General features: G+C 42.8%; 1 protein-coding gene across 1 annotated transcript in view; it reads right to left on the minus strand.

The window, feature by feature from the left end:
- The window catches only part of LOC140363035 (protein kinase C zeta type-like), a 111789-nt gene that overhangs the window by 40048 nt on the left and 52474 nt on the right, over nucleotides 1-19267 (minus strand). The window contains exons 7-8 of the mRNA XM_072449349.1: nucleotides 12330-12465; nucleotides 1372-1459 (exon numbers count right to left, since the gene is read on the minus strand). Coding sequence (XP_072305450.1) covers nucleotides 1372-1459; nucleotides 12330-12465 — 224 coding nt within the window. The remainder of the gene's footprint in view (nucleotides 1-1371; nucleotides 1460-12329; nucleotides 12466-19267) is intronic.

The raw sequence follows: 19267 nt of genomic DNA on the forward strand, positions 1-19267 counted from the left end.
AGGAAGAGAGCGTTTAGATCGTTCACCCACTGTAGGTCCCCCTCTGTCTGGACAGGGGGGACTATGAAGCCCGAGATGGTTTTCAGGCTCCTCCCACTCCCTGAATGTTCTTCTGCTGCAGCTGCTCCTCCATCCTCCTCTTGTAGCCGGCTTCCTCCTGCCTGATCTTCCTCCTCAGCTCCTTCTGCACAGTCCTCAGCTCCTCCTTGTTCCCTGACCTGAAGGCTCTCTTCTTCTCCTTCAGCAGAGCCTTCAGTTTACGGATAATCCACGGCTTATTGTTTGGAAAACACCGCACCGTCCGGGAGGGAACAATGTTCTCAAAACAGAAGTTGATGTAGTCCGTGATGCACTCTGTGATGGTGTTGATGTCCTTCCCATGTGGGTCATAAAGCTCAGTCCAGACAGTGGTGCTGAAGCAGTCCCTCAGAGCCTCCTCGCTCTCAGCAGAACACATCCTCCATCCACAGGCTGCCTGCGCACGATGGGTTCATACACAGGCCTCAGATGTACAAGGTTGTGGTCCGAGCTGCCCAGGGGAGGGAGGGGGGAAGAAGAATAAGCCTCTTTGGTGTTGGCAAAAAACAAGTCCATTGTTCTATTGTCTCTGGTGGGGCAGGTAACATACTGGGTGTATGTAGGCAGAGCAGATGAGGGAGAAGCGTGGTTAAAGTCACTAGAGACGAGGAAGAGAGCCTGTGGGTGCTGTGTCTGCAGCCCACAAGTGCAGGAGAGCAATGCTTCACAAGCATTATCGGCATGCGCAGACGGGGCCCACATAGACTGCCATCAAAATCACATGTGAGAACAGATAATATGGCCTCATGCGTATATGCAAGAATGCATATACATATCAAAATGGTTCCCAGCTGGGCCCCTGATCCGTCTGCGACTGTTCAGACTGTGACATGTGGAGCACCTGTGCTCAAACTCGCTATGGAGAGAGAGAGACTCAAGTCCTAAAGTTAGTTTTGAATTGATAAAGAACTAAAGCAGGAGTAGGCCTACTGTAGGCTTACTGTTTTATGGCAAAAGGAACAGTGCAGCTGCTGCACAAATTGCCTATTATGACGTTCAATCCAAACTGCCGGATCAGGCTGGTGCCTCTTGAGCACTTGATGCCTACGCACAGCGCGTTATGTGCTTAATGGCAACACAAGACCTCATAGAAATATCTTGCGCAGAGTCTCCCAAAAGCCAGAAAAAAGACCCTGGAGACAACAGGAACAGTTCAGGGGGGCGCACACACACACACACGCACGCACGCACGCACACACACAACACACACACACACAACACACGCACACACACACCCACACGCATGCATGCACGCACACACACACACACACACACACACACACACAGCCTCACCATAGTCCTCTCCTCGGAGGATCTCAGGGGCAATGTAGTTTGGAGTTCCACAGAAGGTACTGGTGGTGTCCCCAGGCCTGATGCCTTCCTGAGGAGAGAGAGAGGGGAATTGTCAGACAGGTCCTACCCGTGCAGGGTCAGCCTAGAAAACAGAGAGCAGAGGTCAGGGGTCAGCAGTGCACGGAGTTCAGCCTAAAGCAGGGCTTAGCTAAGAGCAGAGGTCAAACTAGCACAGGGCTGGAACATATACAGGGTTCAGATTAAGGATTTTCACTTGTATAGCGGTGCTGCTAAACAATCTGTTCATATTTTCAAATTTGTATAGCAATTTGATAATTGCATAGCAAAACACGAAAGTGACTAACAATCAATATTTTACATTGATGTAACAAGATTATTTATTTTAAATGTATTTGTAAACGTTTTATTTAAAAAAAAAACTCGTAACAAATTAACTTTTAAACAGAAAACTTGCAAATAAAATTAGTTGTTGAATAAATTAATTAACACCAAATTAGATTTATTTACAACTTTCTTCCATATCATCATCAATCAGATGACTATTTGCAGAAGTCTCATTTACATATTAATTGTCTTTACACTCACAAACAATATGCATTAAGCTTCTGATGAAAAAATAAAGGTTGCTGTGGCGTCCATCATGGTGTATTTATTGTGTTATTCAAATTGTACCGCTCTATTTGACGTTCCATTCCAGCTATAAAACGTTTCCATTTTTCGTTTTGCTATTTGATGACGGTCCCTAAGTACTCTCGTCTTTGCTCCGGCTGCACATTTGATGACGGTCCCTAAGCACTCGTCTTGGCTCCGCCCATTCGGAGCAGTGTAATTCGCTGCGCCCAAAATACGCATCTGATTGTTAAAAACGAGGTTGTGTCACTTGGCAGTGTAAATATGAATATTTTGGCATGTGAATGATCTGCAAAGACTAGTGCGTTTAGGATCTATTGAGCTAAGTCCGAATCTGTGACGCTAACTTTACCGCACGTGGCTCCTCCCACTTTCAGACTCGCGCTCTGAGCAGCAGCGGGACTCGTCATGTCAACACAGCGTCCTACATGTGTCATGCCGTTATTGATGATCGATTGACGAGTGATCAGTACTTTTAGGCGCTTTGGTTATACAATTGAACACACATTTTTGTATCGCAAAAGCTGCGATACAAAAACACTTTTTTCAAACAAATGCATCGCATTTGAGAGAAATTGTGTTTTGCGATGCGATACTGCTTATTCTGAATCCTGAAATATGACGTGCTGTAAGTACATTAACATGCACGGTCCCCACCAATAAACAATGATACAAAAAAAAAAAAAAATATATATATATATCTAGCCGCAAGCAACAATGATCAGCCCTCACCCGCTCATGCGCCCCCGTTCCTCCTCCTGTTATTACAGCCAAATCCATGGCACAATCACACCTTCTCTCCTTTGCTTTACAAATAGGGGTATTATTGGTGACCGAAAGTTTAAAAAAAAAACTTCGGGCAAATGTACTCCTGTGCAATGCCTGTCCAAAAAACTTTGATACATGTTTTTGACCAAATTCGAAGTTTGTGGCCTTCTTTCCCACCGCCATAAGGACATTCCAAAGGTATCCATTCTTTATGACTATGGCAGGCGTTTTGAGGGCCAAATATATAGTTCTAAAGTTCAGAGGGATGACAGTGTCAAAGACGGTCTGCAGTGCTTAGTGAACCTTAGTCTAATGAGCAACAGGACAGTCCTAGAACACATGATAATGGTTTGCTGCCACAGTTTCTCCAACAGTTGCATTTCCTTGTGAATAATGGGCACTTTGACCTGGGGTTATGAAAAAACAAGACACATTTTTCCAAAAAATTCCCTCCAGTCATGTGATTTAGTATCTTCCACTGGGATGTACACACTCTTCTACTTGTCATGTCAAAACAAGGTTACCTTCTTTTGCCCATTTGTTTTTAATATATTTAGTAGAGTAGTTATCTAGATTATTAATGCATTGATGTAATTTTTATATTTTTCCCTTGAAATGTCTGATTTATAAGCCTTGACAACAATTTCCCTCATTCATACATTTTCTACGGCTTGTTCCCGTTAGGGGTCGCGGGTGACTGGAGCCTATCCCAGTGACTTTGGGCCTTAGGCGGTCATTGGTCATGACTTTCTTTAATTTCTTGGTTATAAAAACTCCTTAATTGTAAAAACCTATAAAAGTCCTGTTTCTCCAAGTCAAAGGATTCTTTCAACATATCAAAGCTTTTCATTTAATTTTATAATCCAGCCCCTAAATCTCAAATCATTTCTATTTGATACAAATCCTTGATCATAAGCAAACCAGTTTAAGATTTTAACATCTTTGTTTAGTTTGTATGTTTCGATCAGCTTCTTTCATATTGTTATTACATATTTTACCCAGGGATTCTTCACTTCCTCCAAATGACTTAATGATTTGCTATCTGCCAGTAAGACCTCATTAATCTCAATATGTTTCCATTGAGCTTCATTTTCTGGATCACACCAGTGCAGCAACTCTTTTTCAGACAAGGCAAACTTTTATATTGGAGGTCTTTTGCCTTGAGATGACTCCACTCATCAAACAGCCGGTTGAAGAAGGAACATCAATTTCTTCCCCAAATGACTGTTTGATGAGTGGAGTAAAACAATCTGGAATTGATAAAGAAATCTTGGAAAAAACATTATTTTTTTATAGTTTCAATCCTTTGGCTTAACTTTAAGTAGGGGATAAATAGTAGAGAAAGAGAATAGATTTTCTCTAAGATTGTTGATAATTCTTTATGGAAGACCACACCTAAATATTTAAGGATTCCGTTTTGTCATTTAAATAGGTCATTCTAAATAACAGAGTGGGGCACCAGTATGACAGAATTTCTGTTTCTTTGCACATTCAGTTTGTATCCAGACATTGCACGGATCACATTGGGTATGGACATTTCTGGTTTTGTCAGATAGAATAGGACATAATCTAAACAGCAGGCAATTTTATGCTCTGTCCCATCAATTGAGACATCATAAATTGTTTCCGATTGTCTAATATATTCGACCAATGTTCCAAGTAAAACGTGAACGTGGGGGGACCAAGGGGGGGACCAAGCACACCCCTGCCTGACTCCCCTTTCCAGAGTCAGTGGATCTGTCAGATGACCATTGATTTTAATTCTTGATGTTGGGCCATTGCAAAGAGCCTCAATATTTGTTTTTATCAAATCATCTATTTTAGATTTGGTTAGCACTTTGTATAAATAAGGCCGGCTAACAGAATCAGAAGCTTTTCCATTGTTTAGACTTCTTATTATTTTTTTTTTGTCTTATGTGTAAAGTCTTATGCCAGACTTTGTCCAGACTTTTTGCAAATAAGTAAGTAAATTTTATTTATATAGCACCTTTCACAGACAGCGGTCACAAAGTGCTTCACAAAACACAGAATAAAACAATAAAAACACAAAAAACTTACAGTGAGCAATACATATACAACAATATACAGTAAAATCAGACCGTAAAACAAGTGCATGAACGGAAGATCGTTCCAGAGTCTGGGGGCAACAGCCTGGAAGGATCTGTCTCCTCTGGTCCGAAAACGGGTGCGAGGAACCAACAACAGTTTCTGGTCCAAGGACCTTAGTGAGCGAGAGGGAGCGTATGGTTTAATCAGATCGATAATGTACAGAGGGACCTGACCATTTAAAGCTCTAAAAGTTAAAACAAGAATTTTAAACTGTATCCGGTAGGAGACCGGCAGCCAGTGAAGGGCTTTAAGAATGGGTGAAATGTGGGCCCTTCTATTTGTGCGGGTTAAGATCCTCGCTGCAGAGTTCTGGACCAGCTGCAGACGAGAAAGCTCCTTCTTGTTAAGACAGGAAAACAAGCTATTACAATAGTCTAAACGTGAAGACACAAATGCATGAATTATAAGTTCCTGGTCATTTTGAGACACCATTTTCCTGAGCTTAGAGATTTTCCTCAACTGAAAGAAACAGTTCCTCGTCAACAGCTTGGAGTGGTGCTCTAATGACATGTCTTTGTCAAAGACAACACACAAGTTTCTAAGACTTGGTTTAGCAGTCTGGCCTAAAACACCCAAGTACTGGTTTATCCCTGGAATGGCATCATCAGGGGCAATAATCAGAGTTTCTGTTTTGTCTGCATTTAGCTGCAAGGAGTTTTGACTCAGCCATTGTTTTATTTGCACTAAACAACTGACCAAGGAGTTCAGCTTCTGGATCTCAGAAGGTTTAAAAGAGCAATAGAGCTGAATATCGTCAGCGAACAGGTGATAGGACACATCACTAAACTCTTTAATGATCATTCCCAGGGGAATTATATAAAGCAGAAATAGGACGGGACCCAAGACGGAGCCCTGAGGAACTCCACACAACAGATCAGCTGAGTCGGACATTATTTGGTTTGAAGCAACACTAAAGCTCCGACCGGATAAATATGAGGAAAACCAATGAAGAACTGACCCCGATAGTCCAATCAGGTCCCTCAGTCTGTTCAACAATAGGGCCACATTTGATAAAGTGAAGATGCCCGGGGGCCAATAGTGGTTAGTTTTAACCACAAAAGTTGCATGGAAATACACACTGTTATGAAACTATTTTCATTGTCACAGTTAACTTTATTTTTCAAATGACAATGTAACCAAATATAAGGCACAAAGGCAAACATGAACAACTCTAAAAACATTATTCTGCCTTTCATTCAGTCAGATAACATTGAACAAAATGTATAGAATACATTCAATTTAATGAGTTAATTATCTTTGCCTCATGAACATTTTAAATAGGAGTTATACGTAATGCAAAGTTGTATGTTATTGAACTTAAAAACAAGTGAATTTTGCCTTTATCTTTTACAATATCTTTCAGAAAGCAATAGATTGTGTCACATCTACAGGTTCATAACATCAACAGCTATAACATATATCTTATTCAAGAGTTAACATAAGTGCATTAGTGTGCTTTAGCTTTTCACTGTTAATAATGACAGATATTACCATTCAAAACACTAAATTTTAGATTGATACAGGAACAGATAAGGTGTTGACACTAATGGGAAGAATACTGAGATCTAGATTTAAGTAAAGAGGCCAGGTCTGGCTCGAGAGCAGTGGTTGAAATGCGTAAAATGTCTCGCAAGTGAGAGTCACTCATCCTTGACCTCAATCGGTTCTTGTTAAAGTTCATGACTGAGAACGTTTGCTCACACAAATATGTGGAGCCAAATAAGCTCAGCTTTTTCTGAGCGAATGACCGCATTTCCGGAAACCTGCTTTTGTCCAGCTGTCGGTACAAGTCAACTAGAGAACACTGCTGGTGTTTTCTGTGGCACTCGTCATCACAATGCAGCTGAATGAGCTCCAGCTGCAGCTGTGGAGGAGCATCATCGTGGTCCACGGAGAAGGGACAGGAGAACAGCAACATGTCCTTTTCAATAACTGCAAAGTCCCGAAAGCATTTGCTAAATTCCACAGAAAGGTATATGACAGTTGTTGGGTAAGTCTTCATTTGCACACCAATGTTGTCCTGTGGAAAACTCTCAATGACCCTTTCAAAGCTGGGAAGTGCACGGGAAGTGCACGGTGCATGGCTCGGTTTGAGACAAGTGTCTTTGGAAAAGTTGCAGTTTGGTTCCAAAAGCCTTGATGTGAGCGTATAGCTGGCACACCACTGCATCTGTCTCATCCAGCGTCGGACAGTTCTTCCATTGGTTGTCTCTTCTCACTCAAAAATTGTCCAATTTCTTCTTTGAGAGAGAAAAATTGCTGCAGATCGGACCCCCAACTTAGCCATCTCACATTGTTGTGATATATTACGTATTCAGCCAGGATCTCACGCAAAACTGCTGAAACTGTCGGTGGGTTAGAGCTTTAGAGCGAATTAAATCGATTGCCTTTGCAACTGGTTTCATAATCAAATTTGAGATGTTTGGTGCATAGAGCTTGCTGATGAATGATACGCTGAAGTTTGATGGTGTCAACTGCTTCTTCGCTGACTTTATTGCAGATCACTGTGGACAACCCACTTGGCTCAACAGCCATGGCAAACTTTACTCCACTGTAGTTTCATATCATCAACAGCTTCACAAACAGAAATGAATAAATCTGTTCCTCTGGTTTGCCCTTTAAGGCTTTTGAGGTCAAGCCGCTCCTCTGTCACGTTCATGTGTTCATCAACTCCTCTTACAAAAGAAGTAGTTGTGCAGTGTTAGATGCATCGGTGCTTTCATCGCAGGCTAATGAGAAATAATAAAAAGCCCTTCCCCTGTCCCCCAGTTGTCTCTGAATATCTGACCATATGTCCTCAACTCTCCGTGCCACAGTGTTGTGTGCCAGGCAAACATTAATACATTATTGCTTCTTCTCGGGGCAAATGTTCTCCACCATTTTCAGGACACAGTCTTTGATGAACTTATAGGAAGTCTGATGTTTTTCAGACTTCCTATAAGTGATCTGTTCTTCTGTATCTACCTCTGTATCTACCTGCGTTGCACCAATGAAATTTCCCCATGTGGGACAATAAAGGAATATCTTATCTTATCTTATGAACGCACCTTCAGTAAAAGGTTTGCTACGTTTAGCTATTAACATGGCCACTTCATAGCTGGCTTTTGTTGTTGTCCTTGGACTCAGAGGCCCGCAGGAAGAATCGCTGGTGTGAGCAGCTTGGAGTTGTTTAGCGAGGCCGCTCCCTGTTAGCTTATCGTACGTTGTAGCGTGTTTAGTCTCGTAGTGTCTCTTTACGTTGAAAACCTTAAACAAAGATAAGATAAGATAAGATAAGATATTCCTTTATTGTCCCACATGGGGAAATTTCATTGGTGCAACGCAGGAAGATACAGAGGTAGATCCACAAGAACAGATCACTTATAGGAAGTCTGAAAAACACTTTCAGTAGAAGATCTCCTATAAATAAATAAAAACTACCATAGACAAATAAATAAATACCATTGCATGTGATCCTGACAGTAATTGCACATGAATATGTGTCACGACAGCACATAGACTGCACATGAATTTCACAGTAATTGCACATATGACAGAATTGCACATCAGTATTAGGTTAGGTCAGTATTGCGCCGGGATAACGTGACGATCTCCGGGTAAGACGACTGTTCTCCGCAGTTTCATGAGTTCCTCCTTTGTGGAAACGCGGTACGGCGCCGGCCGGGGGGCGGGGCCGGAGCCGGGGGGCGGGGCCGGAGCCGGGGGGCGGGGCCGGAGCCAAGACACATCGCAACGACACGACGAAAACACTCAATCCAGCCGAATAAAGTCAAAACAAGTTAATTTAAAGCGATTCCAGTGCGTGTCCCGATCGTTCGTGAAGTTCCTCTTTCATGTAAACGTGTATATAAACGTGTACCGACGACACGCCGTACTTTAGCGCGGCCGGAGGGCGCGGGGGGGGCTGGTGGGCTCGCTCGGAGCTAGCTCACGTCACAACAACACGACGAAAAACGCTCAAATCCAGCCAAAAAAAGTCAAAAACAGTTGAATTAAAAAACTATTCCAGCGCGTGTCCCTATCGTACAGTAAAAAAGAAAAAATATACTAACTATATTTACAAAATATAGGAGATAAAGCACAATAAGTGTGAGAAAAAAGAGAGAGCGTTTACACCGGGCTGCCAGCTGTACCCTTTACAAATTAGACAATTAGACAAACACAATTGCCTCGATTTTCAGTGAAGAAGTATTGGAATTCCCACCGTTCCTGAAAGCGCCCCACACTGTAAATTTTACTCTTTTATTCTGCGGTCGCCATGGCAGGAATGATTTGAGAAGGGTTTGCAGCACAGATGCAGAGCCAGATAGATTGGTGCTGCCACCGTGTGGTGAAAGGAAGAATTACATCTTTACATTTGTATTATTTATTTTGAAAGAATAGCGAGCCATAACTAACACATTATTAGACCGAAGCTGCGGGCCATATGAAATCTGACCACGGGCCAACGCCGGACTTTGGACATGCCTGTCTTATGCTATCGTATCTGTTAATACATCCTGTTTGAATATTTTGAAGTAAATTTGGGAGTATTTATTCCATTCTTTTGGACATAATTGAGGTGTATATATGACAGTCCACATTCAGAATAGAAATGAGTCTAAATGAGGGATACTCAAGTTGGTCCTTCCCTTCTTTAGGTATTAGTGATATTATAGCTTATTAATACCACTCTGAAGTGAACCATGGCTCCATGGAGGTTTATTGATCTTTAATTTTTTGAATTTACCTTGTATTTCCAAAACTGTTATTTCTGCTCCTATTTTTTTATTTTGTTCTTCTGGCATAACAGGCACATTGAGGGTCCTGAAAGGCATTCATATCATCTGCTTTATCTCCTGGAATTTCTGAGAAAAGTTTTTTGCAGATTTTCGTAAATGAACTATTTCCTGTGAGTCTTTTTAATTTCCTAGTATTTGAGTACTCCCTTCCTTGCCATCACCACGCCCCCCTGCTGTCCTCTGCATGTATTTTGGCACTCAGATGTGTGGATGCAATTAGACACAGTTTTTATGTGCTAAAGCAGACAGCCAATAAGGAGCATAAAGTCTGATGTTAAAACAAATAATTCATGCCACTATCATCAGTTTCTTCAACTGTGACCACAACACAAACTCACATGCCCCACGCTGGTGGCTCCATCTCTCATTGCTGTTTAGTTCTGTGTTTTGTAGCTTCCTTAGGAGCACCTCTACCTCTCCCGGTGTTTTCAGCATGTGCTTTTTACCTCCGCATGTCATCAGAAGAGTCGCCCGGAATGAGAAACCATGTCTAGGTTTTGTCCTCCTGAGCTTCTCACAGATGTGGTGAAACTTTCTTCGCCGTTGATGAACCTCATATGGGATATCTGGGGCAAAGAAGACACGCTTATCTTTGTTCTTGAAGTCTCCTTTAGCTTTCGCAGCCTTCATGACACGTTCCTTTCAACGATCATTTAGAAACCTCATTATCAGACCCAGATGCTGGTCTTGGTTTGCCAGGGAGATGTTCTCTTTCTGATATGATCAACTCCAGAGCCTATAAGAAGCTCTGGGATGATCTTCTCCAGAAAACGTTCAGTATCTGCTCCCTCCTCTCCCTCCGAGACCCCACAAACCTGAGGTTAGGGCCACGTGATCTGAACTCCAAATCAAGGATCTTATTTTTCATATTATTGTTCTCCGTCTGCGGCTTCATCACCCTGGCCGGCAGCGCCTTCATCTCGGCCTTCATAGTCTGCAGCTCATCTGTATTGTCTGAAATATACTGTTCAGCTTCATCCATGCATGTTTCATCTGCTCCGGTCTCTTTTAGTTCCTTTAGGCTGTTTTTCACCGGAGTTGTGGACTGTCAGCTTTGTTTGTTTGGTTCCCGTGGTGTTACCAGTCTTATTTCCTCCGCATTTGCTCATCTCTTACTCCTCGTTTCTTGGGATTTTGAGGGTACGATTTTTTTTTAAAGATGTATTTTGGCAGCAGCGAAGCAAACATGCGTCTACGCTTACATCACACCAGAAGTCCCCAAGGAGAAGTTTTTAAAAATAAAAATTGTTAATTACCTGCAAAGTTCTGAGATTTTGCCACTTTCCCATAGACATAATAACATTGGGTGTTTCTGACAGTGCTAACGCTACACCAAAAGAAATATATCATAGATGTCATTGACTTTTTTGATCGGTAAGCCTTTTTAATTCCATGAATATTTGCAAAATATTTTTTTCTTCACTTCATTCCCAATCACGCTCTTTCCCCACGGCTATTCTTCATAGGTCTGAACCCCCCAGCCAAATAATGGATACTAAGTCAGAAATGGGGCCACGATCAATCACCTCCTCTACATGGATGACATCAAGCTGTACGCTAAGAACAAGCAAAACATCGACTCACTGATCCACACCAGGATCTACAGCTCTGATATTGGGATGTTATTCAGACAGAGATACAGACAACACAGACTGTACACTAACCGTAAGGAAGGAGACCATGGAATACTGAGCGTGAGAGCCACTATCCAAGCTACTATCCAAGATCCACAAGTACATCAAGGACAAGGCTCCTACAGATGACGTGCTCAGTGAATTTCTCAGACAATGGGGACCAGAGGATAATGAGGTACTGGAGGGACCATCATGGGAGGACACGCCCCTACATGGGAGGACACGCCCCTACAGGAACATAACTGAAGAGGCTGATATCACGAAATCCTGCCAATGGCTAGAAAGAGCCGGTCTGAAGGACAGAGGCCCTGATCATGGCAGCGCAGGAGCAGGCCCTGAAGACCAGATCAATAGAGGCCCAGATCTACCACACCAGACAAGACCCAAGGTGTAGGCTGAGCAAAGGGAGCCCTGAGACAATCCCACACATAACTGCAGGGTGTAAGATACTGGCAGGGACAGCATACATGGAGGGCCATAACCAAGTGGCTGGCATAGAGTACAGAAACATCTGTGCAGAGTACTGGCTGGAGACCCCAAGGACAAAGTGGGATATGCCCCCAACGATGGTAGACAATGATCGAGCCAAGATCCTGTGGGACTTGCAGATACAGACTGACAGAATGGTAGTGGCGATCCAACCGGACATTGTAGTGGTGGATAAACAGCACAGGAAAGCAGTTGGCAACATCAGGAAAAAGAACACGAGAAACTGGAGAAATACTAAGGCCTCAGAGAGGAGCTAGAGAGGAGCTAGAGACGGTGTAAAGACATCTCAGTCCAGAAAAGTGCAGCGCAAGGAACAGCAAAGATACTGTGCAGAACCCTGGCCTCTGGTAGAGGTAGAGGATCCAAGCTTAGAAAAAGGGACGAAACCGCCCTCGGAGGATGAGAAGTTAATTATATAGATAGATAGATACAGATAGATGAATATTTATTCATAAACATGTAGTCTGGAGATGTACCTAACCCTAACACTGACACAGAAGCATTGAGAGGCTAGAGTGTGCTGGACCTTGCACATGCCGTAGTCGGTCAGTTTGATGTGGCCGTGGTGGTCCAGCAGGACATTGTCCAGCTTCAGGTCACGGTAGATGATGCCCTTCTCGTGCAGGAAGTTCAGTGCTATACAGATCTCAGCCGCATAGAACCTGCACACAGAGATAAAGAGGGGGTAAATTGATATTGGATCATTTGCATTTAATGGAGATCCCCCACTGATACACACTTTAAGGAGAGAGAGAGTGAGCCAGGGACAATAGGAGGCCGATAGCCCATTAAAGAACTGATAGGAAACAAAGAGGCTAGTTTGATAGAAAACAAATAGTTTGATAAATGGTTTAGTTTCCGGTGAAACCAATAACACCTTTTCATCAGGAGTTCCCGCCCAGTGGGCAGGGCCTACCTAGAGTAGGATAAATATCTGAGTTACCGGTCCTGATTCGCAGATTGAGAATGACTCTTGGATGAGAGTCAAACTGTGTCAAAAAAAAAATAATTAAAAAAGAGTCGAGATGACTACAACTGAATCTTTTTCTACAATGGAACACTCCTGGACACTTCAGAAAAAAATTAGGGATTACACAGACAGTGTAAAAACAATTAATTATCTCTTTATTATACCACTCTACGGTGGTACACCATGTATAATTGTTCACAGAATAGGAGGATATGCACCCTGTGTACAAGATGCAGCGTTTACTCCTGAACAACAAAAAATGTCTTTATAAAGAGCATAGTGCATGTAGAAAGTCACCAGAATAAGACCCAGACAGATCAAGTTTTCTACACTGCGGAACTCAGCTTTAGGCTCTCTCAGAGCGGCTCAGATACTGGGGAATATACGCATCAATCCGCTCTCTCATGTCAGAGGCAGTGCACGTTCACGCCAGAGCATGACGAGGGACGGAATCAACATTTACCCCAAAGCAGACACACTTAATAATTTATCCATATAGCATCCACAGGTTAATATTAGCCTGTAAGTTCAAATACAGGCCAATAATTAACATTTGGAGTTTGATTTCCTCTAAGTTGTTTTCACAGGACATGGTGTAAACACGGTCAGTCAAAAGCAGGTCTATAGAAGAAGAGCAAAGAAAGGTCCAAGTATTTATTGTCTAAATAGTTATAGGGTAGTAATATGTAAAATATCAGAGCGCTTGACCCAAATGCATTGTGACAAAGGTAAAGCCGGTGGGTAAGTGGATCGGTGTGGGCTGATCCATGGCCGCCATGTGCCCCTGCCTTGGCTGTGTGGGCCCTGACACAAGATCTGTTTTGGATGGGATTTCTTACAGTAAAAAATGCTAAATAGCAGTGGCCTGTGCATAGCTAAGCGGCCACTTCCGAGTGATGATACTGAGCAGTGCACGCCATGTGTGTGCAGCCACTTGCTGCAACAGAGGATAGAGCCGGTGGATGCACAGTGAGGAATAAAAGTATTTGAACACCCTGCAATTTTGCAAGTTCTCCCAAATAGAAATTATAGAGAGGTCTGAAAAAGTCAAACTTAAGGATTTTTAAAATCATTTATTTAAAGGTTATATACCTGGAAAAAATAAATATTGATATTTGGTACAGAAGCCTTTGTTAACAATTACAGAGGTCAAATGTTTGTCAGGTTTCTGGACTGCCACTGAGCAACACAGAGTTTCAGCTCCCTCCAAAGACTTTCTTTTGGATTTCTGGATTTGGGTCATTGTCATGTTGGGAGACCCAGCCATGACCCATCTTCAATGCTCTGACTGAGGGAAGGATGTTGCTGTTTCATTTTTCGTCTCATCTGATCACATGACTTTCTCCCATGATCCTTTGGATCATCCAGATGGTCATGGTCAAACTTCAGACAGGTCTGGACATGTGCTGACTGAAACAGGGGAACCTTCTGTGCGATGCATGATTTTAAACCATGACAGTGTAGTGTGTTACCATAGTAACCTTTGAAACTGTGGTCCCAGCTCTCTTCAGGTCATTGACCTGCTCCTCCCATAGTTCTGGGCTGATTCTTCACCTTTCTTATCATCATTGAGACCCCACGGGGTGAGATCTTACATGGAGCCCCAGCCTGAGGGAGAATGACATCTAATTTTTCTCTTCCGATTCTGTCTCTCACAGTGGATATTCACCTATTATGACCATTTCAGAACCCTCCATCATGTCTTTCTATTTGTTTTTTTTAAATAAGTAGAATGTGTAATAAAAAAGAAGAAGAAAAATAAACAGTATAAAATAAACACAATAGAACAAAACAAGACCAGTAGAAATCCAACAAAAAAAGAAAAGAAAGCCCGAAGGTAATTTTTTCCATTTTGCAACTGTCCAGTGTAATAAATTGTGTCTTTGTTTTTTTTGAGGGTCTTTTTAGCCATTGCCAGGAGAATGTTCCAGAGGTTGCTGTTTATTGTGTCAAGTTCTTAGGTCCAAGTACATATTTTTGAAATCCTCGAGGATGACGATGGGCTTTATTAATCTCAGTCCAGTATTTCTGAACGTTACATTTTTCTAGCAGAACTCGCTCCAAACATGTGATTTTGTGGTCTTCCACTGAAATGTAGATATACTGTCCCACCCTTCATCTGTCAATGCAAAGTTACCTTCTTACCCGGACTATCCAGAATATTTAAGATCTAATATAATTTAGATTTCATTCCCCTTGAAAGTTCTGCTTTATAAGCCTTGATAAACATTTCAGTCAGAGGGTGATAATGGTCATTACTTTGTTTAATTTCTTGATTACAATCACTCTTTATTTGAAAGTCCTATTCCTTTTACACATCAAAGCTTTTCATGTGATTATCTTTTACAATCTGGTTAAAAATGTTTTTGCAATACAGTTGAAATTGGTAGCTGTGTCTCAGACCACATGCCCCCTGACCTGTGGGGTGCCCCAAGGGTCAGTCCTGGGTCCCCTTCTGTTCAACCTCTACATGCTCATGTCATGTGATCCTGCTGAGAATAGTTTTAGTCCCAGTATAAATGATCAATTTGTCGACTTGACCATGAATTCTCTGAAGTCTCCTCTTGATGTTGTAGCGCCGTTAAAACAGAAGGTCATTAGGCCAAAGCACGCCTCCCCATGGTACAACCAAGAACTGCGTTCACATAAACAAAGAGTTAGAAAGTTAGAGGGATTATTTCGTCGCTCTCACACAGAAGAATCCCTAAAAGCATGGAAAAGTTGCCTGCTGTCCTATAAGCAGGCTCTGCGTAAGGCCCAAACCAGATATTATTCAAATCTAATAGAAGTCAACAAAAGTAACACTAAATTCCTTTTCAGCACTGTAGCTAGGCTAACAAACTGTCACAGCGCAGTAGAGCCCTCAATCCCAGCTACACTCAGCTCTGATGATTTCCTCCTATTTTTTAACAATAAAATAAAAACAATCAGAGAAAAATTAGATGAAATGACTCCCACTATTAGCCCTGAACTAGCCCAAGCTGTAAATCTAACGTCCCATATAAATCCACCTGTAAACTTAGAAAGGTTCACAGCTGTTGATCAAGCAGAGATAACTTCAGCCATTATGTCCTCTAAAAGCTCAACTTGTGTCCTAGACCCCATTCCAAGCAGACTCCTCAAAGACATTCTCCCCCTAATTATAGACCCTATTCTTAATATAATAAATACTTCACTCGAAAGTGGCTATGTTCCACAGTCCTTCAAACATGAGGTCATTAAACCTCTTCTGAAAAAGCCTAATCTAGATCCCGACCTATTTGTAAACTACAGACCTATTTCAAATCTTCCCTTCGTCTCTAAAATCCTTGAAAAAGTTGTAGTAAAACAGTTTTGTCGCCACCTGCAGGACAATAACTTATTTGAAGTTTTCCAGTCAGGGTTCAGAGCCCACCACACCACTGAAACTGCACTAGTTAAAGTCACAAATGATTTGTTATTAGCTGCTGATGATGGACTGGTCTCAATCCTGGTTCTGTTGGACCTGAGCGCAGCGTTTGACACCAATGACCACAACATTCTACTGCAGAGGTTAGAATGTGATGTAGGTGTTGGAGGAACAGCCCTCAGCTAGTTTAAATCCTATTTATCTGATAGGTACCAATTTGTTAATGTAAACAAGAGCTCCTCACCTTGCTCTAAAGTAATTTACGGTGTGCCACAGGGTTCGGTACTCGGTCCAATTCTGTTTACTCTTTATATGCTGCCATTAGGCAACATTATCAGAAAGCATGGCATTAACTTCCACTGCTATGCAGATGACACTCAGCTGTATTTATCAATGAAACCTGATCAGAGCGATCAAGTAGACAGACTTAGTGCTTGTGTGAAGGAAATAAAAACCTGGATGACACTTAACTACCTGCTTCTTAACCCTGAAAAAACCGAGGTCATTGTGCTTGGCCCTGAGCATCTACGAGACGGTCTATCTGAGCAGATAGTCACACTGGACAATGTTAGTGTAGCCTCTAGTTCTACTGTAAGAAATCTTGGAGTCTTATTTGACCAGGAGCTCTCATTTAAAGCTCATATTAATCAAGCTTGTAAAACAGCCTATTTCCATTTGCGCAACATAGCCAAAATCAGAAGAATCCTGCCTGAAAGCGAAGCTGAAAAACTTATCCATGCATTTGTAACGACTAGATTAGACTACTGTAACTCCCTGCTTGCAGCGTGTTCTAAAAGCTCCATAAAAAGCTTTCAACTGGTTCAAAATGCAGCAGCAAGATTACTAACAGGAACAAAAAGAAGAGAGCACATTACGCCAGTGCTGGAGTCTCTTCACTGGCTCCCCGTCGAGTTTAGAATCAAATTTAAAATTCTACTCTTGACCTACAAAGCCATAAATGACATGGCCCCATCCTACCTCAAAGATGCTATAGAACCATATCATCTAAACAGAGCTCTTCGCTCTCAGAATGCTGGCCTTCTGGTGGTCCCAAGAGTCTCTAAAAGTACTGTAGGAGATAGAGCGTTTAGCTACCAAGCTCCTGTGATATGGAATTAGCTCCCGACTCATGTTAAATATGCTGACACAGTCTCTTCATTTAAGTCCAGGCTTAAAACGTTCCTCTTCGAAATCGCTTATGGTCAGACTAGTTAGGAACAGAAACATAAACCCACAGCTTCAGCTACGCTGCCCTAGGAGTAACTATGCTGGGGGAAGTATGACAGCTTGAGCACTATCCTCTTCTTCTGACTACTTATGCTATCAAACAACATTTATTTTTTGATTCCACTTGCAAACTGTTCACCGCCTTCTTTTTCTTTCTCTCACTCCTGAGGACCTGTAGACCCAGATGTCCCTCTCCTGGTGAAGTGGTCCCTGCCCTGTGTGGACGGTCCCTCATCTGCCTGAGGAGTAGGTCCAGCTCGCCTCCGACGGTCCCTCATCTGCCTGAAGAGTGGGTCCAGCTCGACTCCGACGGTCCCTCATCTGCCTGAAGAGTGGGTCCAGCTCGCCTCAGTCGGTCCCTCATCTGCCTGAGGAGTGGGTCCAGTTCGCCTCCGACGGTCCCTCATCTGCCTGAAGAGTGGGTCCAGCTCGACTCCGACGGTCCCTCATCTGCCTGAAGAGTGGGTCCAGTTCGCCTCAGCCGGTCCCTCACCTGCCTGAAGAGTGGGTCCAGTTCGCCTCAGTCGGTCCCTCATCTGCCTGAAGAGTGGGTCCAGTTTGCCTCAGTCGGTCCCTCATCTGCCTGAAGAGTGGGTCCAGCTCGACTCAGACGGTCCCTCTTCTGCCTGAAGAGTGGGTCCAGCTCCAGTCTCCCTCGTGTCAGTCTGTCCGTCTGTGAGAGTCGGATCTCTCCTTCACTGGAACTCCTCCAGGTTTCTACGCTTTTTTCCCAAAGAGGTTTTTTTTTGTAGTTTTTCCTGGCCGAGAAGGAGAGTCTAAGGACAGAGGATCCTGGGACATCGACCCTCGCCACCACAGACATTGTCTGACTCCCTCGCCACCACAGACATTGTCTGACTTCATTGCTGTCTGACTTCATCGCCACCACAGACATTGTCTGACTTCATCGCCACCACAGACATTGTTGATTCATTTCTCCCTGTGGCCCTCAGAGGCAACTGTTGTTGTGATTTTGGGCCTTACAAAAATAAATTGATTTGATGATTTGATTTGATGCTGCCGTTAGGTCAGCTGATACGCAGTGAAAATGTGTCCATCACAATTATGCAGACGAGTCAGATCTATGTTTCACTGTTGGCAGGTGAATATGGACCAGTGGATTCACTCTGTCACTGCATCCAACAGATCAGTGTGTGGAGGCAAAACAACTTTCTCCAGCTGAACTCAGACAAGACTCAAATTATTGTCTTTGGCCACAGAAACAAAGAGAAAGTGTTAGTGTCACCTCCAGAGTCTTGCTCTAAAATCTACAAATCAAGTTATAAATCTGGGGGTAATAATGGACTCAGACTTGAACTTTAACAGCCACATCAAATCAATAACATCAGCAGCTTTTTACCATCGAAAAAACATTTCCAAAATAAGAAAATATAGTGTCCAAACCAGATTTGGAGAGACTTATCCATGCGTTTGTCTCCAGTAGATTAGACTGTAACGGCCTGCTCACAGGCCTCTCCAAACGAGCTGTAAAACAGCTGCAGGCCTCTTGACTTGTTTGGAAAGTGTTTTTGTCACGTACTGTCATGTAAGGTATGCATCTAAACCAGGTATTCCATTTTAATGTATTAATTCATTCAATTTATTTTGGTAACAACAGCAGTTGCCTCAAGAGGCGACAGTGAAAAACAGATTAAACAATGTCCATAGGGACTTGGCAATTGGACCCACTCAGGAGGAGAACCAGTTCTTCAGGAGGAGAACCAGTTCTTCAGGAGGAGAACCATTTCTTCAGGAGGAGAACCATTTCTTCAGGAGGAGAGCCAGTTCTTCAGGAGGAAAACCAGTTCTTCAGGAGGAGAGCCAGTTCTTCAGGAGGAGAGCCAGTTCTTCAGGAGGAGAACCAGTTCTTTGAGGCAGA

The sequence above is a fragment of the Eucyclogobius newberryi genome, unplaced genomic scaffold, assembly GCF_026437365.1.
Source record: "Eucyclogobius newberryi isolate DKJ021-1_F unplaced genomic scaffold, fEucNew1.0.hap1 SCAF_17, whole genome shotgun sequence".
NCBI lineage: Eukaryota > Metazoa > Chordata > Actinopteri > Gobiiformes > Gobiidae > Eucyclogobius > Eucyclogobius newberryi.